This window comes from Bombina bombina, chromosome 11, assembly GCF_027579735.1.
Source record: "Bombina bombina isolate aBomBom1 chromosome 11, aBomBom1.pri, whole genome shotgun sequence".
Classification (NCBI taxonomy): domain Eukaryota; kingdom Metazoa; phylum Chordata; class Amphibia; order Anura; family Bombinatoridae; genus Bombina; species Bombina bombina.
Genome location: NC_069509.1, coordinates 176,732,779 through 176,760,529, shown reverse-complemented (window position 1 = coordinate 176,760,529; position 27,751 = coordinate 176,732,779). Strand labels below are relative to the sequence as shown.

The 27,751-nt window shown below is 38.4% G+C and overlaps 1 protein-coding gene across 2 annotated transcripts in view; it reads right to left on the bottom strand.

Moving 5' to 3' along the window:
• Positions 1–27,751, bottom strand: part of MRTFB (myocardin related transcription factor B) — a 530,378-nt gene that overhangs the window by 354,186 nt on the left and 148,441 nt on the right. The window contains exon 1 of one of the 2 annotated variants that reach the window (XM_053694677.1): positions 24,421–24,470. The exons of the other annotated variant lie outside the window; for it this stretch is intronic. Coding sequence (XP_053550652.1) covers positions 24,421–24,430 — 10 coding nt within the window. The 5' untranslated portion in view covers positions 24,431–24,470. Of the gene's footprint in view, positions 1–24,420; positions 24,471–27,751 lie in introns of those variants that run through there. 2 annotated transcript variants of the gene reach the window in all.

The window sequence follows — 27,751 nt, the reverse complement described above, 5'->3', positions numbered from 1 at the left end:
AAGCACAAAAAACGTTTTAAAATAAAACCGTTACTGTCACTTTAAATTTTAAACTAAACACACTTTATTACTGCAATTGCGAAAAAGTATGAAGGAATTGTTCAAAATTCACCAAAATTTCACCACAGTGTCTTAAAGCCTTAAAAGTATTGCACACCAAATTTGGAAGCTTTAACCCTTAAAATAACGGAACCGGAGCCGTTTTTATATTTAACCCCTTTACAGTCCCTGGAATCTGCTTTGCTGAGACCCAACCAAGCCCAAAGGGGAATACGATACCAAATGATGCCTTCAGAAAGACCTTTCTATGTATCAGAGCTCCACACACATGCAGCTGCATGCCATGCTGTCCTCAAAAACAAGTGCGCCATACCGGCGCGAAAATGAGGCTCTGACTATGATTAGGGAAAGCCCCTAAAGAATAAGGTGTCAAAAACAGTGCCTGCCGATATAATCATATCAAAATACCCAGAATAAATGATTCCTCAAGGCTAAATATGTGTTAATAATGAATCGATTTAGCCCAGAAAAAGTCTACAGTCTTAATAAGCCCTTGTGAAGCCCTTATTTACTATCTTAATAAACATGGCTTACCGGATCCCATAGGGAAAATGACAGCTTCCAGCATTACATCGTCTTGTTAGAATGTGTCATACCTCAAGCAGTAAGAGACTGCACACTGTTCCCCCAACTGAAGTTAATTGCTCTCAACAGTCCTGTGTGGAACAGCCATGGATTTTAGTTACGGTGCTAAAATCATTTTCCTCATACAAACAGAAATCTTCATCTCTTTTCTGTTTCTGAGTAAATAGTACATACCAGCACTATTTTAAAATAACAAACTCTTGATTGAATAATAAAAACTACAGTTAAACACTAAAAAACTCTAAGCCATCTCCGTGGAGATGTTGCCTGTACAACGGCAAAGAGAATGACTGGGGTAGGCGGAGCCTAGGAGGGATCATGTGACCAGCTTTGCTGGGCTCTTTGCCATTTCCTGTTGGGGAAGAGAATATCCCACAAGTAAGGATGACGCCGTGGACCGGACACACCTATGTTGGAGAAACCTCCCTCATGGCCCCTTGAGATTGGTGTGAGGGTATGTCAGAACAGTTATCATCAGCGTCCTCTTGCTCTTCAGTGTTTAAAACAGAGCAATCGCGCTTTCTCTGATAAGTAGGCATTTTGGATAAAAGATTTGCTATGGAGTTATCCATTACAGCCGTTAATTGTTGCATGGTAATAAGTATTGGCGCACTAGATGTACTAGGGGCCTCCTGTGTGGGCATAACTGGTGTAGACACAGTAGGGGATGATGTAGTATCATGTTTACTCCCCTCATTTGAGGAATCATCTTGGGCAATATCATTATCTGTTGCATTACTGTCCTTACTTTGTTTGGACACTATGGCACAATTATCACATAAATTTAAATGGGGAGACACATTGGCTTTCATACATATAGAACATAGCTTATCTGATGGTACAGACATGTTAAACAGGCTTAAACTTGTCAACAAAGCACAAAAAACGTTTTAAAATAAAACCGTTACTGTCACTTTAAATTTCAAACTGAAAACACTTTATAACTGAATATGTGAAAAAGTATGAAGGAATTGTTCAAAATTCACCAAAATTTCACCACAGTGTCTTAAAGCATTAAAAGTATTGCACACCAAATTTCAGAGCTTTAACCCTTAAATTAACGGAACCGGAGCCGTTTTTACATTTAACCCCTATACAGTCCCAGAATGAGGCTCTGTCTATAACTAGAAAGGCCCCCATCTGAAAAAGGTGTCCAACACAGTGCCTGCCGTTTTTCTAAACGTTCCCCAAGATTATAATACCAATAATTAGTTAGAATCTGCATAATATGCCTAGTAAAGCAACTGTTTTAGCCCAGAAAAATGTCTACCAGTTTTTAAGCCCTTTTTGAAGCCCTTTATTCTTTTATGTTTAACTAAGAAAATGGCTTACTGGTCCCCATGAGGGGAAATGACAGCCTTCCAGCATTACATGGTCTTGTTAGAAATATGGCTAGTCATACCTTAAGCAGAAAAGACTGCTAACTGTTTCCCCCAACTGAAGTTACTTCATCTCAACAGTCCTGTGTGGAAACAGCAATTGATTTCAGTTACTGTCTGCTAAAATCATCTTCCTCTTACAAACAGAAATCTTCATCCTTTTCTGTTTCAGAGTAAATAGTACATACCAGCACTATTTTAAAATAACAAACACTTGATAGAAGAATAAAACTACATTTAAACACCAAAAAACTCTTAACCATCTCTGTGGAGATGTTGCCTGTGCAACGGAAAAGAGAATGACTGGGGTGGGCGGAGCCTAGGAGGGATCATGTGACCAGCTTTGCTGGGACTCTTTGCCATTTCCTGTTGGGGAAGAGAATATCCCACAAGTAAGGATGACGCCGTGGACCGGACACACCAATGTTGGAGAAAATTCATGTTCAGAATATATTTTAAAGGATAGAAAATTCAAAATTAAACTTGCATGATTCAGATAGAGCATGTAATGTTAAGAAACTTTTACATTCACTTTTATTTTCAAATGTGTTTTGTTCTCTTGGTATCCCTTGTTGAAAATAAATATGCACAAATCCTACACTGGTTGGAGCTAGCTGCTGATTGGTCCCTGCACACATGTGTCTCTTGTGATTGGCTAACTAGATATGCTCAGATAGCTGCCAGTAGTGCAATGCTGTTCCTTCAGCAAAGGATAACAAGAGAATGAAGCAAATTTGATAATTGAAGTAAAGTGGAAAGTTGTTTATAATTGTATGTTCTATCCAAATCCTAAATTTTTTGGGGGGTTTCCTATCCCTTTAAACTTAGGTACAGCTGAAAAATTCTACTAGTTCACAAGTATCAGAATAGTAAGAAATATTATTTTGTCCAATATTTAACATTGCTTGGGCTACTGCCTTTTATTGACTGAGGTTATAGCTTTTTTCCATCTGATATTCTGATATTTTTCCACCCATGACGAGGGGATTTAATATTTATTTTTTTTTTTTTTTTTTTTTTTTAAACTTTTTATTGAAAAGTTCAGAAGCTTACAGTTTTCAATGGTAAGGTGTACAGTTACAGCTTTGCTTCACATTATCTACTTATACATTTAACATATTATTAACAATTTAACTGCAGAAAGGAATTCCTAGTTATTAGGATTTTGATAAATTAAAACAAAGAAAAGAGAGGGGAAGGAAGAACCCAGAGCGTTTATGTACTTGTGCTTGAATGGTTAAGTGAAAATTTTGCATTCCTTTGCTTATCTGGTGTCTAAGACGTACAAATTACCTTGCTATGGGTACTAAGATTCTCGGCTATTACTCTCACTATTTATCTAGTCAGGCATTTCTATATTCGTCCCATATAAATCGTATTGAGTCTAAGTCGTCTTGTCGGTTGGTCAGCTTGAAGTGGTATTTCTCTAATGTAAGTGCATGTGTTACTGTAGCTTTCCATACCTCCACTGAAGGAAGGTCTGGCTTCTTCCAGTTTAATGGTATTAATTTTTTCCCTGAATTGACCATAATTGTCAAAAGTGTTAGCCTATATTTACAAGTTATTTTAGGGAATGAGTTAAAAAGAAGAGTCCAGCTGTTTAGTGGTAAGGACAGTTGCAAAACTTTCTCAATTTCTCTTTTGATGGCCTCCCAGTAATCTTTTACTATTGGGCATTGCCACCAGATGTGATATGGCGTGCCCCTATCTTGACAGCCTCTCCAGCACATGTCTGAAACTATGGGAAAAATTTGGTGTAGACGCACTGGTGTATAGTACCACCTGCACATCAGTTTCAAATTCATCTCTTGAATAGAGATGGATGAAGAAGCTTTACTCATGCGTGTGAATATATCATACCATGTTCGCCTGGGCATAGAGCTTTCTGATTCCTTCTCCCATGCGCTGACATAAGATGGCAGTGTTTTAGAGTATATAACTAAAATTTGTCTGTGTGTGAGAGATAATATTCCTCGATTTGGTAGAGGGTTGATACATATATTCTCAAATGGGGTAAGAGGTCGAGTTAGATGTGTTTTAGACGGGTGTGTGGTGAGAAAGTGGGATATTTGCAAATACGCTAGCCAATCTTGAAATCTAGGGCCATGTTGAGCAATAATGTCTTCTTGCGATTTCGGTTTTCCTGCTGTGTAAAATTCACAGACAGGAAGAGATTCTCGTATACTTAAGGGATATTCCCCTCTCTTTATAAGGTTAAGTGGATGGAGTGCGCTCCCCATTATCGGGGTCAGCGGGGAGTATGTCGAGGAGATGTGCGGATATTTCTTGATTACCCTATCCCAACATTTGTAAGTTTCCCATGTCGTTGTGGCTACAGTTTTTGGAAGTGCTCTTTGATTGGGAGGGAGCCAGCAGGAGCCTCCTAACGGAGTATTGTTAGCTAACTGATGTTCTAGCTGGACCCATTCTTTATTGACTGCATTCTTACACCAATCAACGATTCTGGTCAGAAAGGTTGCCTGCCTATAGTGTTGTAGGTTCGGGGCCCCCATGCCTCCTAATTCTCTTGGACGGTAAAGTGTTGCTGTTGCTATGCGTGGTCGCTTATTTGCCCATATAAACTTGGTTAGCATTTTTTGTATCTGGTAGGTTATTTGTTCCGGGAGGGGAATGGGTAAGGTTTGCATATAATACAAAATTTTTGGTAATATGACCATTTTGATCGCATTAAGTCTACCAAGCCAGGAAAGGAATTTATTGTTCCAAGCTCTTAGCAATGAGGATATATGTAGTTTAAGTGAGTTATAATTAAGTGTTAAAATTTCAGAGATATTAGGAGAGATATGTACCCCAAGGTACTTGATCGCTTTATCTTGAATTCTGAATTGAAATTGCTGTTGCAGAGTTTTTACTGCTGCTGGCTCTAAGTTAATACCCAACAATTCAGATTTAGATATATTTATACTGAAGTTAGAGTAGAGGCCGTACTCTTGTATCAAATGAATAAGGGCGGGGACTGACTTGCTAGGGTGCGTTAGTGTGGTAAATATGTCATCTGCATACATTGTAATTTTGTATTCCGACTGTCCTATCCGATGTCCTGTTATGTGTTCGTTATCCCTAACATATGAGGCTAATACTTCCATGGATAACACGAAAAGTAGTGGAGACAGGGGGCATCCCTGCCTCGTGCCATTTGTTATTTGGAATGGGTCTGAGACTGAGTCATTGAGCTTAACTTTTGCTTGTGGGGTGTTATATAATGAGAAGATCTTCCCAATTAATTCCTGATCAAACCCAAATTTAGATAGAACTTGCTTTAGGAAGTTCCAGCTGAGCCTATCAAAGGCTTTCTCCGCATCCATTGAAATGAATGCGGAGGGTGTGTGCATACGGTGTGCATGTTCCATTAGCGCTAAAAGTTTAGTAGTGTTGTCACGTGTCTCTCGTGTCGGCGTAAAGCCGGCCTGGTTGATGTGGACTATTTGGGGGAGGACTTTATTAATACGTGCTGTTAATATTTTGGCATATAATTTTATGTCTACATTCAGCAATGAGATTGGGCGGAAATTTGCCGGGGTGTCTGGGGACTTCCCCGGCTTAGGGACTACTGAGATTTGTGCTTCTAGCATAGAGGGAGGAAACGGGTTATTATCCGTTACTTCATTAAAAAGGGGCGTTAGGTGGGGTACTAGGTTTTGGGAAAAGAGCTTATAATATTTTGATGAGAAGCCGTCTGGGCCTGGACTTTTCCCATTTTGTAATGTGCTAATCGCATGCTGTATTTCATGCGCCGTGATGGGTTTCTTTAAGTCCTGCAATTGGTCTTGTGTAATTTTGGGTATATTACACTTTGCTACATATGACTTGAGATTTATGAGGTGTTCCTCTGAGGGTGGTGTTTTGGAAATGTTATATAGATTAATATAATATTCTCTAAAACTATCTAGAATTTCTTTTGTTGTGGTTAGGAAACTCTGACCTTGTGGTTTCCTAATCTCATAAATATATGACTTAAACCGCTTCTTTTTTAGTGCCCTCGCTAGCAGTTTGCCTGCTCTATTGCTCTCATAATAAAACATGCTGTTTGTTTTCCGTTGTAGGTTATGGTACTCTATATCTAAAAAACTGTCTAGGGCTGAGCGGGCCGTTTGGTACTTCTGGAATATTTCTAAATTATTTGGGTTTTGTTTTATTGCCAGGTCCATTCGGGAAAATTCATCAGCCAGATCATTATATTGTTGCCTCATATGACGCTGTCTCTGGGCTTTTAATTTTATTAGTTCCCCCCTCAGTACACTTTTATGTGCTTCCCAAATCATATATTTATTATTTATAGAATTTACATTGTGTGCAAAATATTCTGTGATCAGTGTTGATATCTTCGATTGGGTGTCTGGGTCGTTCAGTAAAGTGTCATCTAACTTCCAAAGAAACGTATCTGACTGCGTTTCTGGCCAAGAGAATTTTAGTTTTACTGCTGCATGGTCTGACCATGCTGTTGGGGAAATATCACAGCTATGTATATTAGGGAGGCCTTTCTGATTAGTGAAAATATAGTCTAATCTGCTATGCGTCTTGTTGGGGCTAGAATAAAAAGTGTAATCCTTTGTTTCTGGGTGTATAAGACGCCAAAGGTCATATAAGTTAAGGTCTTTTAGGTTTCTCCATAATGTTGTAGTAGTTTTTTTGGATACCATTATTTTAGGATTGGAACTATCTTTATGGGGCTGGAGGGGAAAGTTTAGATCTCCTGCTAGAAACACTGGACCTACTGCCAAATCTAATGTTTTCTTAAACATAGTGTGGAAGAAAGAATTTTGCTTGTTATTTGGTGCGTAAACATTTACTAACGTTATGGGTCTTCCATATAACAGTCCAGTTAGGCCTAGAAATCTGCCCTCCTTGTCTTTACTGATATTTGAAGTCGTGAACGGGAGGTCTTTTTTGATTAGGATGCTCACTCCTGCTTTTTTATGGGGTCCTGAGCTATGGTAATGTGTGGTGTATGTTTTCCCTAGATATTTTGGTTCTCTTTGATATTGAAAATGAGTCTCCTGCAAGAATATTATGTCTGCATGTCGTTTAGCTAGGTCAGATAGTGCTTTGCTGCGTTTATGAGGTGAGTTCAGCCCTTTAGCGTTTTGCGTTAGTAAAGTCAGATGGTGTGAGCGTTTATCTGTGTGTCTCGACATCATTACCTATACTTGATAGAACTTGATCAGGAATGCTGCATTGTACATTGCTCTGGGTTCGGGAGAAAAAGTTTGAACACAGGTTTTTCTGCAAAACAAAATATTAACAGTGAGAACTAAGTTGTGCATTAGAGTAAACACATAACAAACAAACATATATACTGAAGTTTTAGTATATGGATTACAATACAAGTCTCTCTTCCTAACATAGGGTATATTGAGAGAATACATGGGGGATTTGGTGTTGCTAGCCCCTGGGTCTCATCTAACAGAATCTCCTTCATTCTGGTAAATAAACAATTTCAAACTGAAAGGCAATTCTAACGATAAACTATCTTGGTATAAGGCCCTGTAAATTAATATTGACTAGAATTCAGGACACTTCTGTGGAAACAGTTAGATTAGTAACAGGTGATCTAGTTGGTACTGGAATCAAAGTTTTCCCTTTTTTTGTGGAAACAGTCTGCCAATTTGGAATTCTGTCGTTAGGTCTTTTGGTAGAGGACTGGCTGTTGCTATTGTCAGATGTTGGCTTTATAGGTTCAATGTCCAGAGAGGAACAAAAGGACGCTATTTCATCTGGCGTTTTACAGATAAGTCTAATATTATCTTGAATGACCCAAATCTGTGCTGGGAAACCCCAACGGTAAGGGATCTTCTTGTTTCTTAATGCTGTGGTCAAAGGGGAGAATGCCTTCCTCTTCTGCAAAGTCTCATATGACAAGTCTTGATAGAACTGCAATACAGTACCTCTAAAGCGGATTGGCTGGTTTTTGCGTGTCTGGTTCAAGATCATTTCTTTCTCTAGAAAATTCTTGAACCTGATGATGATGTCTCTAGGAGGTGCTGTACTGGGAGGTTTGGGACGAAGTGATCGGTGTGCTCTCACCCATTGTATATCCGTCGTGTGTGAAGTTTCTTTTACATGCTGGAACAGGGCTTGCAGATAAACAGGGAAATCTCGAGGCAAGACTTCCTCTGGTACTCCTCTAATTCTAATGTTTTTCCGCCTACTGCGGTTTTCCATGTCCTCCATTTTTTCTTGGAGGGTTTGGATGACATCTTGCTGAGTATTGACCTGTTCAGTTAAGACTTGGACTTCTTCTTTTAGTTGGTCATGGTTGCTTTCTAGTGATTCAACTTGAAAACCAAGTGTGTGGATGTCTTGAGATAAGGTAGCAAGTTCTTCCCTGATACACGTGCGGACTATATCTGCTATATCTTGCTTTGATGGCAGATTACTTAAGAAAGATGCTTGTATTTGCGGCTCAGGAGTTATCACCATGGTCTTGTGTTGGGAGTTCTGGGAAGGTGTAGGTGATTGTGCTCCTGGGTTGGCTTCATCATGTAATGGTTCCATCACGTCTGCAGCTTGTAAGTATGATGTCATGGTGAGAGTTTTCAAAGGTGTCTGCTTAGTTGTCTTATCAGTTCTAATGTTACGTCTTGCCGCCATGTTTAACACTGAGTGTTTCTCAGGAAGTGTTTCTGTTGCTGTATGCTCTGCAGAGTTTTACCCCTTGAAATCGCTGTTTGCCAGAATAATGTCTATTGTGATTGATTATAAGTAGTTACCGCTGATGCGTCTATGTTTCTGAACTTAGCATCTCAGATGTAGAGTTATGTGCCTCAGGGGAACCTTTCTTTACTTTAACTGCTTTTCATGCTGTTTTCATTCCCCTGACGTTGTCAGTGATTATCTCCCTTCATCTATGTGCCTGTTCCTCGTGTAACACCTGCTGCATATGAGGGTGGTTAGATGCTTAGCAGTTAGCGGGTCTTGTAGCCTTTTAAACAGAGACCGTGATATGTGTGTCGCAGCGGTTAACTGTTTTGCGTGCAATATGTTTCAGCCACTTATATTAGTAGGGCTCACCTTTGCCACATGTTCCGTTCCATGGAGCGATAGCCTGACAGCTTCCTGGTTCTTCTGTTAATGTGGTCTTACTTTTGGGGTTCGTGATCTGTCTGCGTTGTTCGCTACTCTGCAGGCTCTAGGGTAGGCCTCTGGTATCGTTTCAGTTTCACTTCCGGTATGGCGCAGCTACTTTAGAAGTGCACTAAGATAGTTCTTCTAAATGTCCACCGGCATGTCGTATCTTTCTGCAAAGGGGCTCATCTTGAAGCCTAGGTGTTTAGATTGCCTCTACTTCTCCTCTTTTGCAGTTTTTCAAATATCCACCTAGAATAAACTTGATATTTCAGGGCATCATGCACGGAGCTCCGGTTTTACACTGCTCTCATGGCAGCTTCCGGCTCCGCCCCCCGGGGATTTAATATTTATAAAGCACAGTACAGACATGCAAAAAATCTCAATTCATAAATTTGTGAAATGATTCGTTTCAGTACTGAAAATGGCTGGCTGCTGTTTGTGATATTTAGTTTGTTCTTTAGTACCTGTGCAAAGTACATACTGTATTCTGTATTGCTCTTCTGTTGTTGTACAATAGCTAAACTTACTATAAAGCACAGTACAGACATGCAAAAAATCTCAATTCATAAATTTGTGAAAATATTTGTTTCAGTACTGAAAATGGCTGGCTGCTGTTTGTGAAATTTAGTTTGTTCTTTAGTACCTGTGCAACGTACATATTGCTCTTCTGTTGTTTTACAATAGCTAAACTATAAAGCACATCGAGCAGCACATATGTAGTTGCCAGTGAAAGATATTATAAAGAGGTATATGCAAATTAGTTACCCCCAAATAGCATCATTTAACAGCCCTTCTGTCCTTCTCTAATCTTCAGATTATCCTTCACATATTTAGACTAATGACAGCCAATCAGTCTGCTCCCCTCTTGACTCTAGCGTCCCAAATAATGACTTCAATTTTCATTTATGGGCTCTCAATGTCTTCTGCATGAATAGGAACATTCAAATGCTCTCGTCGTTATGGCAATTACTGTACAATTGTACAGTGCTTTGAAATACTGATATTAAAGGGACACTGAACCAAATCTTTTCGTTCATGATTCAGATAGAGCATGCAATTTTAAGCAACGTTCTAATTTACTCTTCGTTCTCTCGCTATCTTTATTTGAAAATCATGAATGTAAATCTTACCAGCCAGCCCATTTTCGGTTCAGCACCACGGATAGCGCTTGCTTATTTGAGGCTGACATTTACCCACCAATCAGAAAGCATAATCCAGGGTCTCAACCAAAAATGGGCCGGCTCATCACATTCCTGCTTTTTAAATAAAGATAGCAAGAGAACGATGAAAATAATAGGAGTAAATTAGAAAGTTGCTTAAAATTGCATAATGTTTCGGAATCATTAAAGTAAAAATATGGGTTCAGTGTCCCTTTAATAATGAGTCACTCAGCACACAGTTTACCCCTGCGACAAGGGAATCTAGGTACATGAGATTAGTGTCTCCTTTTTCATTATGCACATACAATTCTGGGAAAGAAGTGTAGCATTGGACAAAAGTTCAGGAAAAAAAAAAAAGTGGCGTTGTCTACATTTATGAGGATCAATACAAAACCATCCAATTACATATTTAAAAAACAAACGTTATTGAAGAAATTATCGACAGATAAAAAAGTATGAATAAGGGACACGCTTTTCGTACATTTCTGCAGTTTCTCACTGATCCTCAGTATCTACTGCCTAGGGGCACTTAAGCTATAAACCCTACTCTGGTTTCAGCAATGACTTCATCTGTCATGTTCTTTTAGGTTATTAACCATTTAAACCTCACATACTTTGGGAGACGACTCACCCCCAACAATGCTATGCTGAATGCATCATATACTTGGTGGTGATCACGCTGGGCAAGGAAAAGAAATGATACACAAATGTAACAGCATTGTTTTCTCAATCCCAGATTGAAGCTCGCTGTACTGTGCATGTGCTGACCACAGAGAAATAACCACCAATAAGGTTTTATTTTAAATAATCACATCTTAATGCGTTCAAACAGTTTTCCCTGCCTTAGAATTAGCAATTGTCATAGGTATGTGCCTAGTGGTCCCTAGGGTATTCAGTTTGCTGTTTACACATTACAGATGCTAGAGCTAATATTACTCTACATACATGACAGTAATGTGCACGTGTTCAGACTGTCAGTCAATACTTACAACTGAAATATACACAAAGGCTCCACCACCCACCAGAGAGACATAAAAAACTGCCAACTGATTTTATACTGAAATCAAAACCAGATTTATTTAAGACAAGTCACATTTGTAATGTTACCTCTTGCCTAGGGTGACCATATTGCCGATTTAAAAAGGGACACATATGAAAAATACATGTCAGGGTTCTTATACAAAACATTTATTAAAACAGCCCTGACATATGTATTTTTCACGTGTCCCTTTTTAAAGCGGCAATATGGTCACCCTACTCTTGCCTCACAGCTTATTGAGATACACACACAGGTTTAAACACATAGTGAAAGAAAAAGGAATTTGTTTAAAAGAAAATGTTCTAATGCAACACAGTGTTTTGTTATTAACTTTATATCCCTTTAAGAAAAGAGAACCTAACATTTAAAGGACCATTAAAAGGGCCATAAACAATAATTTTATGAAGCTAAATATTTCTCTACCCTATTTTGCTGCATCTATGTCCATTTAAAGTATACAGCAATTGTCATATCCCTGCATGTAATAGACACAACTATAAAGAAGAATATGCACAGATACTGATCTAAAAATCCAGTAGAAAACCTTTTAAAAACTTACTTAGAAGCTCCCAGTTTATCACTGTTGATGAGGTAGTCAGGGACCCCCACTGAAAGGGGCTGGGGAAACAAAAAGAGCAGACACTTCGCACCTCCCCCCTTCCCTGCATATGAAAAGACAGATAAGATAAATAGGAGCCTGCAGGAGTCTGTAAATGCGTGTATACATCTGGCACTGTGGGGCTTGGTTAGGAGTCTGAAAATCAGCACAATGTTATTAAAAATAAGCAAAACTATACATTTTTATAAAAACACTCCCACATTGGATCCACAATGGATCATCTACAAAACATTTATACAAAGAAAAATCTAATGTACAACGTCCCTTTAATGGGACCTGTCTTTCAGATACGAGCTGCTGATTAGACGCACCAGCTGCCTTTCGCGATCCATACATTGCAATTAGACATTCAGCAGAACTTCAAAACATAAGCCACCTCCTACAACAAAAGTGTCCAGAGCTATTATTAAAGCGATTTCCACAGCGTAATGGCAGATGTACACGAGGTGTGGCCGATCAGCTGCCGGGGAGACAGATTACAAGGAGATCCAAACATTTTAATTCTCTCCTCTGAATTTAGAGTAGTTTGGATTTCAAGTCACAATTAACTCATAGAAGAGGGGTTTAAATCATCTATCACTGCTATTCTTTTAGCAGGTTACAAGGTTTTGCAAACAAAAAACTGTTCAGGTATATACTCTTTAAAATTCTTGATGGAATCCATTTTCCTAATCTCGCCAATGACAGAAACATAAGGGACATTCCGGCACTTGTTTCAAAGCAAATTGACATATTAAAGGGACAGTCTACTCCAGAATTGTTATTGTTGAAAAACATAGATAATCCCTTTATCACCGAGTCCCCTGTTTTGCACAACCAACACAGTTATATTAATACACTTTTTACCTCTGTGATCACCTTGTATCTAAGCCTTTACAGACTGCCCCCTTATTTCAGTTCTTTTGACAGACTTGCATTAAGCCAATCAGTGCTCTCTCACTTGTAAATCCACGGGCGTGGTCACAATGTTAACTGTATGGCACACATGAACTTACGCCCTCTAGCTGTGAAAAACTGCCAAATGCATTGAAATAAGGGGCGGCCTTCAATGTTTTAGAAATTAGCATATGAGCCTACCTAGGTTTAGCTTTCAACAAATAAATACCAAGAGAACAAAGCAAATTTGATGATACAAGTGAATCTGAATCATGAAAGTTTAATTTTGACTAGACTGTCCCTTTAATGATTGGAGCCACTTACAAATAAACATCTTTAGAAAAAACATAAAAATAATAATAAAAAAAAAATGCTTTTTTTGTCAGAAAAAAAGAAAAACAAACAGTTTGACTCTACCATGTTTTCCACACATTCTCAAGCAAATGGTTATCAGCCGATACAATCCAAGGAACGTTTGCACTGCTGCCTGAGGATCCGTTTTTATTGCAAGCTTGGGAGCGAGCAAGCCATGTGTATGCACAAACAGCTTTCCCATCACTAGCATTGTATGGACAAGATCCAACTTTTCGAATTATAGCAAAACACTGTATAATTATTATTTGGGAAAGGTATATTGAATTTAGACAATAATAAAAGAATATGTAGAAATAAAACAAGCAACTAGTAGTTTGATCAGTCACTGATTTCATGGATCAGGGGCAGCACGATCACTGAGTAGCCTTTGGGGGGCCCAAAAAACGTTTTTACACCAGGGCCCTCTATTCAGTCAGTAGGTCTGCTACTGACATGGATCACTTGTGTGCAAGCCCAAGGGCAACCCCTCTTTGACAAAGGTAGTTTGAATAATGCTTCTGATTAGTGGGTGCAGATCACGTGTGTGCAAGTCCATGGGCAACTCTCTTTGATAAAGGCACATTGAATAACGCTTATAGCTGGTGGGTGCGGATCACGTGTTTGCAAGCCCGTGGGCAACTCTCTTTGACAAAGGCACATTGAATAACGCTTATAGCTTATGGGTGCGGATCACGTGTGTGCAAGCCCATGAGCAAATCTCTTTGACAAAGGCACTTTGAATAACGCTTATAGCTGGTGGGTGCGGATCACGTGTGCGCAAGCCCATGAGCAAATCTCTTTGACAAAGGCACTTTGAATAACGCTTATACCTGGTGGGTGCAGATCACGTGTTTGCAAGCCCATGGGCAACTCTCTTTGACAAAGGCACTTTGAATAACGCTTATACCTGGTGGGTGCAGATCACGTGTTTGCAAGCCCATGGGCAACTCTCTTTGACAAAGACACTTTGAATAACGCTTATAGCTGGTGGGTGCGGATCACGTGTGTGCAAGCCCATGAGCAAATCTCTTTGACAAAGGCACTTTGAATAAGGCTTATAACTGGTGGGTGCGGATCACGTGTGTGCAAGCCCATGGGCAAATCTTTTTTTTTAACAAAGGCACTTTGAATAACGCTTATAACTGGTAGGTGTGGATCACGTGTGTGCAAGCCCATGGGCAACAGCTCTTTAACAAAGGCACTTTGAATAATCATTCTGGGCATAAGCAGCATTGTCTAAGCCTAGTATAGTTTTTGAAGTGAGTGTTTTAGACATTTGATTGACAGTTTCAAGTGGAATATTTTGGTAATCACTCAATTTCTAATGATTTTTCTTTGCTCGTATAATGCGCTTTTTATTTAGGTACACTGATTAAATACATAATACCTTAATGAAACATAGTACTGAAATGTACCTATAAACTAGCTTGTGTCTGAGATAGCTTTGTGTAGCATGTTACAGACTTAGGATAAACTGACTCTCCAGCCACTCTGGAAGGAAGTGAGACAAACGCACCTTTAAGATGTCTTACAACAAAAGCAGCCAAGGGAAATAATGACTGTGCAGTACAATGTTTTATTTTTCTTAATTAAAGGGACAGTAAAGTCAGAATGAAACGTGTATGGTTCAGATAGAGCATATCATTTTAAACAACTGTCCAATTTACTTCTTTTATTAAATTTGCTTCATTCTCTTGGTATCTGTTATTGAAGAGTACAACTAGGTAGCTTTATAAGGGCCCAGGAGTGTGCACGTCTTTAGAACTCTATGTCAGCGTTTTGCCACATTGTATAAAAAGCTACAAATAATGTTGCAAAACACTGCTGCCATAGAGTACTAGAGACACGTGCACACTCCTGAGCTCTTATGAGCTAGCTTTACACTTCAATAAAAGATACAAAGAGAATGAAGCAAATTTGATAACAGAAGTAAATTGGAAACTTGTTTAAAATAACCAGCTCTATCTGTATCATGAGAGTTTAATTTTGAAATAACTGTCCCTTTAAACATTTTACAGGGAGATTACATTTAGAGTTTTAAGTTCCTTTAATGCACTGAAATTCATACTCATTGCTTTGCAGAATGTTAGGGTATTTAATTTAATTCCGAGTAAGTAGCTGGCAACCTTTTGCTGCCAACTTACCCAAACTAAAATCTTCCTCAATTACAATAGGCAACGCTGCAGTGAGATACGTGCCAACAGAACACTAGACCCTTTTAAATGCAGATCCCGATTTGTACGCCAGTTACACACTTAGACATGCAGATACCACTAGAACAAAATAAAAAGTGTTCCTTTCATGTCTTTCTTTGTGCTACTTAATTCCACATGCATTCCTAATGTGATTACAGAAGACAGAATATTATATTATAGACACATTATCTGAATAAGCATGCTTAGGAATTGAGTAAACCATTAAAAATAAAGGCAATTAGACCTGGCACTATATAAAAGCACAGTTAATGCACACTGGAAAACCGTGCAAACTGGATTTCTTACATACAAATACCTAAGGTTCTTTCTTTTAAAAGACAAATAGTTCTATCTCATTTAAAATGAGTTCTGTCTTTGACTGAAGAGGTAAAATCAATCTCTCAGAATAAACTGCAGCTAAAAGGGGACATATGTTCCCAGTTGCCAGTTCTTGATGGACAAAGTATATTTTAACTGCAATTTCAAAGAATGAATCAGTTGTACAATTTGAAATGCTATTAATGCCAAGCGGCAAGACAGAACAGGTTGGTACAGTTATATGATACAGGACAAGTTAAAACCAGTTTCTTTATTTTGCACATTAACTGACATTTTCCATATCGTACATATATATAACATAATGCAAAAATAAACATAGGGTCCCAAAGCATTAATAACCCATATGCTGTCATATTTGTAACTTTGTTTTGTCATAATGAATAGTGTGTGACTGAGCTATGTACATATACAAACCATCAACCAATAGAACCCCCATATGGGAACAGACTCAAGGTTTACGCTTTCATAGTAGGTCCTCACAGACAAATACCATATAATCTACACTTATATTTTGGGGATTTTATATTTAAAACAAAAAGTTAAATTGTATTTCATTTTTGTTATTTTTTTTTTAAACTCCTGTTCCTCTTCTGAGTAATAGAATGTTTTCTTTTTAAACTCACAAAGGTCTGTCCCTCTCTTCCAGTAAACAGAGGAAGTTGTTCTGACAAGAAGGTAATTAGGAAGTACATCACCAATACTGAAGCATTAGTTACAAATTCATTTTAAACAGCTTTTACTTGACATTTTGTTCTGGCAGAAAATATGTATTATGTGTAAATGCTGCGCTTTCATATGCATGATAAACATTTCTTGAGTACAATGTCCCTTTAAAGGAATGTTAAAGGGACAGTCAACACCAGAATTTTTGTTGTTTAAAAAGAAAGATAATCCCTTTCTTACCCACTAGTACAAAAGCCTGTGTACACGGGCCATTTTTTGAAGCATAGCGGTCCCACCCCTTGCTCTCTCCCCCCTCTCTTTTGCTCTCTCTCCCCCCTCTCTTTTGCTTTCTCTCCCCCTCTTCTTTGCGCTCTCTCTCCCCTCTTTGGCTCTCTCCCCCCTTTCTTTTGCTCTCTCTGTCCCCTCTTTTGTGCTCCCCCCCCCCCTCTTTTGCTCTCTCTGTCCCCTCTTTGGCTCTCTCTCCTCTTTGGCTCTCTATCCTCTTTTGCTCTCTCCTCTTTGGCTCGCTTTCCTCTTTTGCGCTCTCTTTTCCCCCCCTTTGGCTCTCTCCCCCCTCTATTTGGCTCTCTCCCCACTCTTTGGCCCTTCTCCCTCCCTCTCTGGCTCTGTCTTTCACCCTTTGCCTCTCTGGCCACGCCCCCACCGCGGCACCCCGCCCGGCCATGCCCCATCGCGGTGACACCGCCCGGCCACACCCATCGGCGCGTCCGGCCACACCCCTCACCGCACCCGGCCACGTCCACATTGTGGCGCTGCCGTCGGCCACTCCCCCTGACACTCCGCTTCAGCCTTGCTCTGTGCTGAATGCTGAGTGTCAGGATCCAAACGGCCAGGTATGTTTGTCACGTGCAGTCTCTACTGCGCATGACTGCATCTGACAAACATACTTGGCCATTTATTATATAGGATTCCCCAGTTTTGCATATCCAACACAGTTATAATAATACACGTTTTACCTCTGTAATTATCTTGTATCTAAGCCTCTGCTGACTGCCCACTTATTTCAGTTCTTTTGACAGACATGCAGTTTAGCCAATCAGTGCTCACTCCTAGGTCACTTTACGTGCATGAGCTCAATGTTATCTATATGAAACATGTGAACTAATGTCCTCTAGTGGTCAAAATGTATTCAGATTAGAGGCAGTCTTCAAGGTCTAAGAAATTAGCATATGAACCTCCTAGGTTTAGCTTTCAACTAAGAATACCAAGAGAACAAAGCTAAATTGGTGATAAAAGTAAATTGGGAAGTTGTTTAAAATTGCATGCCCTATTTAAATCATGAAAGGTTTTTTTGGACTTGACTGTCCCTTTAAACAGTCTGTTTCATTGTTGTGATAAAAAAGCACTAATTTGTCTCTTATACTTAAAAGAAATAATTTCAATATGTTATTCAGCTATTTAAATGGATTTCACCTTTTGTTTCTTTTTTTCCCTATATTTGTGCAGTGTCCATTACTTCCTGTCACAGCCTTACAGGGAGGAGGGGCCTCTGCAGGAAGGTTTGTCTTAGCATTTTGACATACAACTTCTAGACTGGTTACTATTAAGTCAATAGATTAGATAACAGGTAGTCAGATTTGCTCATGCCTAGATCAGTCAGAATGCAACCTAAGTTTCAAAGATGTCAGCTCCCATATCACACTGGGGGTAGAAGCTACACTGAGAATTTCTATGTGCTCATTATGCAACATACAAGTAAGTTGTTTGCATTTTTTTTACACAATCTGTTTCTTTTTAGGTTTACTTTGATTTAACATATTTGTTTTTTTTAAGGAGCACTGTTTAATATCCCTTTAATCTTTCCTTTGGAATGTCTGTAGACATTCAATGAAGCACAGAAATACCGGTATCGGCGCTAGCAGTCACTGGAAATAAAAGTAGAGCAGCCGGTTGTTCCAAATAGATTGTGACAGGTTTTCTGGAAACCACACACAGGCTCTCCAAGAGAGGGGTCTGTACAGATGTGATTGCCTTTAAGGATCCCTCCAAAGGTCGTCTGCAGCCTGTGATGTAAGTGGGTATTTTTCCAGACCCACTAGATGGTATGAACACTGAAACAAAAGAAAGACAGGCGCAACCCGACTCAGGTGCAAATCATTTAATGTAACGTCCGGTAGAGATAGATCAACTCTACGCGTTTCGTCTGTATTCAATCAGACTTTCTCAGTTTCCACATTCGGTTTGAACGGCTGTGGTGGAGAAGGAACGTGTGATTACCAAGTTTAGCAAGTACCGGAGAGACTGCATTGACCATATGTATGTATTTCATACCTGCACTACTTGATTTTAAACGTTTGTAAGTTGCCATTGTCTTGCAAGCACACAAATAGATTTCAAGCAAAATGGACGAGTTAGTTAAAGCATTTGGCCAAATGATGATCGGCCCAGGACCACATCTAGCTGTGTGATTGCAAGAGAGTGCCAGACTTTCTATGTGTTGTGTTGATAATTTTGTTTTGTAATTTTCCCTATGGGCTTTGCACCCTGGCTTGTCTGGGGCTCACTGCCTGTCACTAAAAGCTGTGCAGCTGGGCTGCAGGCATATGCGTGCAAATACATAAGTCTGCATTTGCCCCTGCATGAGCTGAAATGCACTCTCTTTTCATCTGATACCCACAGATATGCTGTTGGACACTGATGGGGGGGCTCATTTTTAAAATGTTTTACTCACATAATACAAACAGAAAGAGAAGCAATCTGCAAGGAACAAACAACAACTCAATAGCTTGTTCTATGGTCTGGTTACCACCTGGGAGTAGCTTCTTTTAGCCTAATTGTGCTTTTCACAGAGGAAAACTTTCCTAAAGTATATCAATCTGATCCCACCTAACAAGGTCAGTCCAGCCCCGAAATACCAGGCAATTCTCCACTGAACAAGGGAAATGGAAACACCAAATGGGGCTTGTTAGTGAGGTGCAGCCATAAGTGCATTGGAGCCCTTTGTAGTCAAAAACGTGAAAACATGACAAATATGTATGCAATATTCATATTTAATAAAGTATTTAACTGTGTTTGTTCGGTAAATATTTCACATTACAATGTTCCGCACATAAAGGAATATGTTCTAAGTATTTATAAATAGATATTCCTATATATATTTGTATATATTTATACCTATATATAATCATCTCTCTCTATATATATATATATATATATATATATATAGGTATAGATATATATTGTACCAAAATACCATCAGATATATGTAGAAATATGTATTTATAAATAAATACAACATATTCACAATTTTTGAAGTTCGGCTTTTTGCGCGCATCGGGTTATTGTAAGATCTAAAATATTTTATTTAGAACTTGTAATACGAGCGTTTTCCGACGCGTGTAAAGACCTTACTTCTAGCGGAGTTAGCATGTGAGCATTAAATACAGCTTCACTTGTAATCTGGCCCGAAATTGGGGCATGTTTTTAATAAGGGGTTTCTTTGCTTTAAATCTAGAGGTCTTGAGGATGTCTTGATGAACTGTTATAGGTCAACAAAGACCCCTTCCAACAAAATGTGGTGTTTTTTTTTTTACTATTTTTTAAAAAAAAATGTATGTGCTTTATTTTTACCCAAGGTTTTCAAAGATGGGTCTTGGGGTTTCTAGGGCTTAAGAGAGCAGATATTGAGGGGTTTGAATACTTAACCTCTCCATCCAGTTCCTTTAAGTCCTCTGAAGCAACCTGGCACTTCAGGGTTTCTGGGGGACGATGACATCACAGACATCTATGGATTCGGCCACTAGACCAAAAGAGGATGCAGGTGTCACGTGGTTCACATAAGTACTAATAGCAGGGTGCAGATTACAACTAAATGTTGTCACAAGCATTAACGGAATTAATATCAATCAAATAATGCCACTGTTTTGCCATAAAACAAATTAGTCATTAATTGTTAAAGGAAAAAATTGTATAAGTGTATAGCTGAAGAATATTTCCAACAGAACGTCATTTATCTGCCAACACTGCTATGACATAAATCTTGGCCCAGACAAAAAAAAAATTAAAAACTATAAGAAAAAGGGTGTTCAGATTTTTGGCAGAGGCTGCTGTGTACCTTTCCCTCAGTTAATGATTTACTCTGTCCCATAAACAATTTCAATCATTTTGTTCTTTGTAGACAAAATGTTTTTGTTCAAATATGACACTGCGATTAACATCACAGACAGTAAATGGACACTGAGTTAGCGACTAACTGGAAACACTAGGTATCGATGGCAAATGTAGCCGTGAAACGATACAGTGAAAGCCCAGGGTATATCTAGTCTTACTCCATGTTACTTTAGGATGATGATACAAAATCAAATCTTTGTACCGAGAATGGCCCTACGAATGCTCTTTTAACAGTTAATAATACAATTAAAAAAACAACATCAGATATTAGATAATAGAAGTAAATTGGAAAACATAAAAAGGTTTCATGATTTACAAAAAGCATGCAATTTTCAGCAATGTTCTCTTGGTATCCTTTGTTGAAAAGTACATTAGTCTGATAAAAGCTATGGAGCGTGCATGTGTCTTTAGAATTCTACGGCAATGAGATTTATTTTAAGTGATTTTTTTTCCCACAGGTCATTTTGAAATGAAATTAGATTTTAAAGGCAGTTAAACCAGCTGAATCACTGAATAACTGAATAATAAAGCAATTTATAAAGTTTTATAAAATAGTGCAGAAGATAAAGATTGCATTTTCAACGAGCTGCAGAGGAAAAAAAAAGTTAATTTTGACTGCTGAATAAATGTGTTTCCTTTGCTCTAGGTCTAACATCATATAATTATAAGATACAAATGTAGTAATAAAAAGGTGAATTGCTCACAAGAACATCACAGCTTTGCAGCCGGAATAGCTAAGGGACAGGGGATGAAAAAATCCCTTTCTTCAAACAGTGCTTCACTCTGGCTGTAGTGTGTTAAGGAAACATATACAATGCAGCCAGAGCACAGTGCTGTTGAAAGAGAACATCCTGGTGTGGAGCAGTGCTGCAAAGTGAAAGCACTAACAGTTCCTGTGTGTGTCCCGTTCTTTCTGCAGACGTTGCATTTTTTGCAATGACATCTCAGATCACAGAATGTTCTGCCTTAGGGCAATCCATTCTATTTTAACCCCTTGAGTGCTAACTACGGCTCTGAGTCATTGCAGAGTTTCCCACTCTGGTGCTAACGACGGCTCAGAGCTGTCGCTAGCACTCTTTCACCTTGAGGGAGATCTGGGTGCTCCCACCGGCTCCTACCCCAGCGATCGGGCCTGCATCGTGACAGGCATCTCCAGGGCTTCACGTTAGGCATGGTGACATCACCGTGCAACTTTATTTATACTTAACAATGTTATGTATAGGAGCAGGGGGCATGCTGTTTAGAAGCCTGTATATCTCAGGCATCTAAGCAGCTACAGACCCTCAAGACCCACTGTTGGAAAGGTAATCACCTAACCTTTTAAACAGTGTAAGTCTTGGGGATCTGAAGAAAAAAAAAGTTAAAAATGTTTTTAAAAAAATAAAAAAAAACCTTAAAAAAGCTTAGCACCCAGGTGGGAAAGTGCTTAGCACTCAATGGGTTAAAGGGGCATTGTACACTAGATTTTGCATAAATGTTTTGTAGATGATACATTTATATAGCCCATCTGGGAGTGTTTTTGTAACAATTTATAGTTTTGCTTATTTTCTTATTAACATTGTGCTGATTTTCAGACTCCTTAGCAAGCCCCCAAGTATCAGATGTAGACCCAGGTCTACAGACTCTTGCTGCCCTTGTTTGTGTAAAGGGTCTTTTCATATGCAGGGGAGGGCATCTACTCTTCCTGCTTTCTCAGCCCCTTTCATTGGGTGTCTCAGTCTAACCTCATCAACAGTGCTAAACTGTAAGTTTTACAAAAGGTTTTATACTGGATCTTTATATCAGTATCTGTGCATATTCCTCTTAGTGTCTATTATATGCAGTTATATGAAAATTGGTGTACACTGTCCCTATAACGTTGACATTACTGTCCCTTTTCATGTTTTAGATCTTAGGGACTTTATGCAATTCATCTTTGAAACCGAACTTTTAATATTTGCACAAAAAAATTAAATAATCAAAATTACAAAGAAAATGTGCCGTGGATTAAAAACACACTCAAGCTATAAACAAAATGAATAATGTAAGTGGTAATATAATTTAGCAATAGTAACCATATAGAACTACATTTTTAACCCCATAAAGTGGTCAAACAAATAGGTAAGATCCTGCTTGGAGCTACAAGGCTTGAGAAGAACGCTAATGAACCAATCAGACGTGACCATTTAATCATGCTTATGTCTCCCGCGTAAGAATTTAATTATGCATTTTATTTTAAAGGAACATGAAACCCAACATTTGTCTTTCATGATTCAGGTAAAACATACGATTTTAAACAACTATGCATTTTACTTCTATTATCAAATTTGCCTTGTTCTCTTGGTATCCTTTGTCAAAAAGAATACCTAGGTAGGCTTAGGAGCTGGGAGCTAGCTGTTGATTTCTGGCTGCACATCATTGACTTACAGGTGTGTTCAGCTTCAATAAAGGATACCAAAAGGAATTAAAGGGACACTGAACCCACATTTTTTTCTTTCATGATTCAGATAGAGCATGCAATTTTAAGCAACTTTCTAATTACTCCTATTATCAAATTTTCTTCATTCTCTTGGTATGTTTATTTGAAAAGCAAGAATGTAAGTTTAGATGCCGGCCCATTTTTGGTGAACAAACTGGGTTGTCCTTGCTGATTGGACAGCACCAATAAACAAGTGCTTTCCATGGTCCTGAATAAAAAAATTGCTGGCTCCTTAGCTTAGATTCCTTCTTTTTCAAATAAAAATAGCAAGAAAACGAAGAAAAATTGATAATAAAAGTAAATTAGAAAGTTGCTTAAAATTGCTGAATCATGTAAGAAAAAAATTGGGTTCAGTGTCCCTTTAAACAAAATACAACTTTCCTAAAATTCAAACTATTCCAAAATCTAAACCTTTTCCGGTCCCAAGCAGTTTGTATAAAGGGTTTTGTACCTGTATATATCAGCAATTACGCAAAACATCTGCATAACAAATGAATGTTATATAAGCTATAAAACTGTCATTTTGTTAGAAAAATGTATATTGTTTTCCAACCCAGTCACTTGCCCTTTGAAAAGCCTCTTAAGTATGTTTGTTTCTCTGCTTAGCTGTGGCCAATTAGTGACAGAGATAAACGAGTACAGGCACAGATCAAGCCATCACTGTTTATAATGTTGCTGGGTCAAAAATCTGAATGTTGTAAGATCCACTGCAGTCTCTTTGGGAGGGAGGTGGGGAAGGAAAAAGACAAATTTACAAGTTAAAGAAAAAAGAGATCTAAAGTACTTTGCCTTTTTTTTTACTATGCACAATTATTTATTTTGTGCGGAATTACATGTCCCTTCCCAAAAGAAATGAACCTCTATGCTACGTCTACAAGCCTTTTATGCAGGACTGTTTACTCATAACCAGCTGGCGAGCGAAGGTTTGTTTGTTACGCACTGAGTGTCCCACTTACGGATGGGGTAAACAGAAAGGAATAATCAGGGGGTGAGTGGGATTGAAAAGATAACATGCAAGACACTCGCCAGATGCAAGACACTCGCCAGATGCTGTAATGAAGACGTTATACTCCAGGCGAGCAGCAGTGTGAGAGACGGAAAGACAAATCCCAAATGCTTCTCTGTCTGAGAGACCAATGAGGTGTCAGATAAAGAATTTATTATAACATGAAATGTACAAACCAAGGCTGTTATATGAAATATCATTTCACACATATTAAACCCCAATAAAAAGGGACATAAAACACACAACTGGATTCCCCATGTTTAATGATGCATAGTAAAAAAAGAAGAAAAGGGATATGAGACTCAAACTTTTTCTTCCATAATTTAGATAGAACATGCAATTTTGTACAATTTTCCTATTCACTTCTATTTTCTAATTTGCTTTATTCTGTTGCTATTCTGTGTACGCACAGGAGCAGCAAAACACTGCTGGGAGCTAGCTTCTGATTGGTGGATGCACATACATACCTCTTGTCATTGGCTTATGTGATGTATTCAGCTAACTTCCAATAGTGCATTGCTGCTCCTTCAACAAAGGATACCAAGAGAATGAAGCAAATTAGAAAATAGACAGAAATTGGAAAGGTGTTTAAAATTGCATGTTCTTTCTGAATTATAAAAGAAAAAAATTGTGTTGCATGGCCCTTTAAAGGACCATTCTAGTGAAAAAAATTGCATGTTCTAATTTTCTACCATGTGATTTTAGCAACGCTGCAAGTCTATGTGTTTATCCCCTGCAGATAAAAACGTGCAATTTTAAACAACTTTGCAATTTACTTCTATTATCAAATGTGCTTTGATCTCTTGGTATCCTTTGTTGAGGAATACATCTAGGTAGGCTGACAGGAGCTTAGGAGTGTGCACGTGTCTTTAGAATACTTTGGCAGCAGTGTTGTCAACTATGTATGACATTGCTATAAATAATGTTGCAAACACTGCTGCCAGATGGCTAAAGGCAAGTTCCTGAGCTCACCTAGGATTACTCTCTAACCAAGGATACCAAGAGAACAAAGCAAAATGTATAACAAACGTAAATGGGAAAGTTGCTTAAACTCTCATGCTCTATCCAAACAATTTAAGTTTAATTTTGACTTTACTTTCCTTTTAAAGTACTGCGAGCCAATCAAAGCAGTACTCACCTAACCAATCTGTGCAACTGCAGCTTTTGATTGGATCCCCAGTTGTGTCTGCTCAAGACCGGCTCCTAAGCCGTACTTTAGTTATATGTAACCCCTTTGTAGAGGTTAAGTGCATAAACTTGCAGCACCGCGAGTGCTAAGGTTCTGCTAATCAGAACAGGTCATTTGTTCAATAGAATGTTCCTTCAAGTCTCAAATGTATTGTCTACTCCCTCAAACAGGGCTCTTTAAACTAATGGTTTATAGTTTGGGTTATACACAAATAAAAAGTTATTGATATACAAATATATCAATCGATAGTCAACATTTTATTTAAAGGGAAAGAAAACCCCAAAATGATCTTTCATGATTCAGATAGAACATACAATTTAAAACAACTTCCCAATTTACTTCTATTATCAACTTTGCTTCATTCTCTTGTTATCCTTTACTGAAGGAGCAGCATTGCACTAATGGCAGCTAGCTGAACACATCTAGTTAGCCAATCACATGAGACAAATGTGTGCAGGCACCAATCAGCAGCTAGCTCCCAATAGTGTAGGATGTGCGTATTCTTTTTCAACAAGGAATACAAAGAGAACAAAGCACATTTGAAAATAGAAGTTAATTTAAAAATGTCTTAAAATGACCGACTATCTGAATCCTGCAAGTTTAATTGTGACTTTGCTATCCCTTTATTTGGCACCAATCAGAAAGCAAGGTATTTTTCAGTTCATTCCCAAGACCTCAAAAGTCAGGAAAAAGTTTCTGTCTTTACTAAGGGCTAGATTACAAGTGAGGCACAAACGGTTTGCACAAGCGATATCTGTTTTTTCAAGCCATTTTCACTGCGCTGATATTAGAAGTTGAATGAAATCGCGATGGCTGATATTAGAAGTTGAATGAAATCGCGATTGTGCTAGCGCAATCGCCCTTTACGCTTCAATCCTTACCGCAATCTCAGAGTTGTGGCTTTCCCAAACAAAAAAGTTGCACTAAACACTTCAAAAATGCATTACGGGGCTTCTGATAGTCTCTGGGACCGATCATTCTATACTATAATTATTATAATTCTTATGTGTGCTATAGTTTACAATTAGCTAGCATATCTTGCTTTCCTGCTGTTTTAGTTATATATATTGTATTGTGGTCTCCATACATGCCTATAGTACTGTTCTTCTATTAGACTCTAATAGACCCTATTTGGAATATATATGCATGGCATGCTAACTATAGCTCCGCCCCCCCAGCTGTTTGTTTATTTTATAAGCATCGGAACACAGATTCCTTCAATCTTTAAATTCTTATAGTCCATTTTTATGTTCATAGCTATAGTAACTAATGTTAAATTCTCTTTTACCATATATTGAAAATTATAGATGTGAGGACCCAAAAGAGGTCCTATATATCAAAAACTAAAAAACTGAGGCTAATGTATAGGTTCATCAACCAATTAGATAACATTACATTACTAGAAACTACATTTGGCTATTAGTTCATTATTATTTATAGTTCGGGAAATGTAAGCTATTATTTATGCCTTAAATTTTTGTTGTAATACTCAATGTATGAATAGTAATGTATATTTTTGAAAATTGACCTCACGGGTTGGGGGTCTATGTTTGTGGTTACTGTATTGTTTTAAACTATACCTCAATAAAAAATGTAAAAAAAAAAAAAAAAAAAATGCATTACGCAATACAGTTACACTCATATTAACACTGTCTAATAAAAATGATTTAAAAAAATATTGCACAAAAAAGTTATATGGGCTCAAAAATATGAGATCTCGGGTGTTAGAAAAAAAAGGCTGCAAAGGGCTTTAACATTGAGACATGTATGTGTGTGTGTATATATATATATATATAATATATGTATTTATAGACATATACAGTGGGGCAAAAAAGTATTTAGTCAGCCACCAATTGTGCAAGTTCTCCCACTTAAGAAGATGAGAGAGGCCTGTAATTTTCATCATAGGTATACCTCAAATATGAGAGACAAAATGTGGAAACAAATCCAGACAATCACATTGTCTGATATGGAAAGAATTTATTTGCAAATTATGGTGGAAAATAAGTATTTGTTCAAGATCAAAAGTTCATCTCAATACTTTGTTATATATCCTTTGTTGGCAATGACAGAGGTCAAACGTTTTCTGTAAGTCTTCACAAGGTTGTCACACACTATTGCTGGTATATTGGCCCATTCCTGCATGCAGATCTCCTCTAGAGCAGTGATGTTTTGGGGCTGTCGCTGGGCAACACGGACTTTCAACTCCATCCAAAGGTTTTCTATGGGGTTGAGATCTGGAGACTGGCTAGGCCACTCCAGGACCTTGAAATGCTTCTTACGAAGCCACTCCTTCGTTGCCCGGGTGGTGTGTTTGGGATCATTGTCATGCTGAAAGACCCAGCAACGTTTCATCTTCAATGCCCTTGCTGATGGAAGGAGGTTTGCACTCAAAATCTCACGATACATGGCCCTATTCATTCTTTCATGTACACGGATCAGTTGTCCTGTTGCCTTTGCAGAGAAACAGCCCCAAAGCATGATGTTGCCACCCCCATGCTTCACAGTAGGTATGGTGTTCTTTGGTTGCAACTCAGCATTCTCTCTCCTCCAAACACGACAAGTTGTGTTTCTACCAAACAGTTCTACTTTGGTTTCATCTGACCATA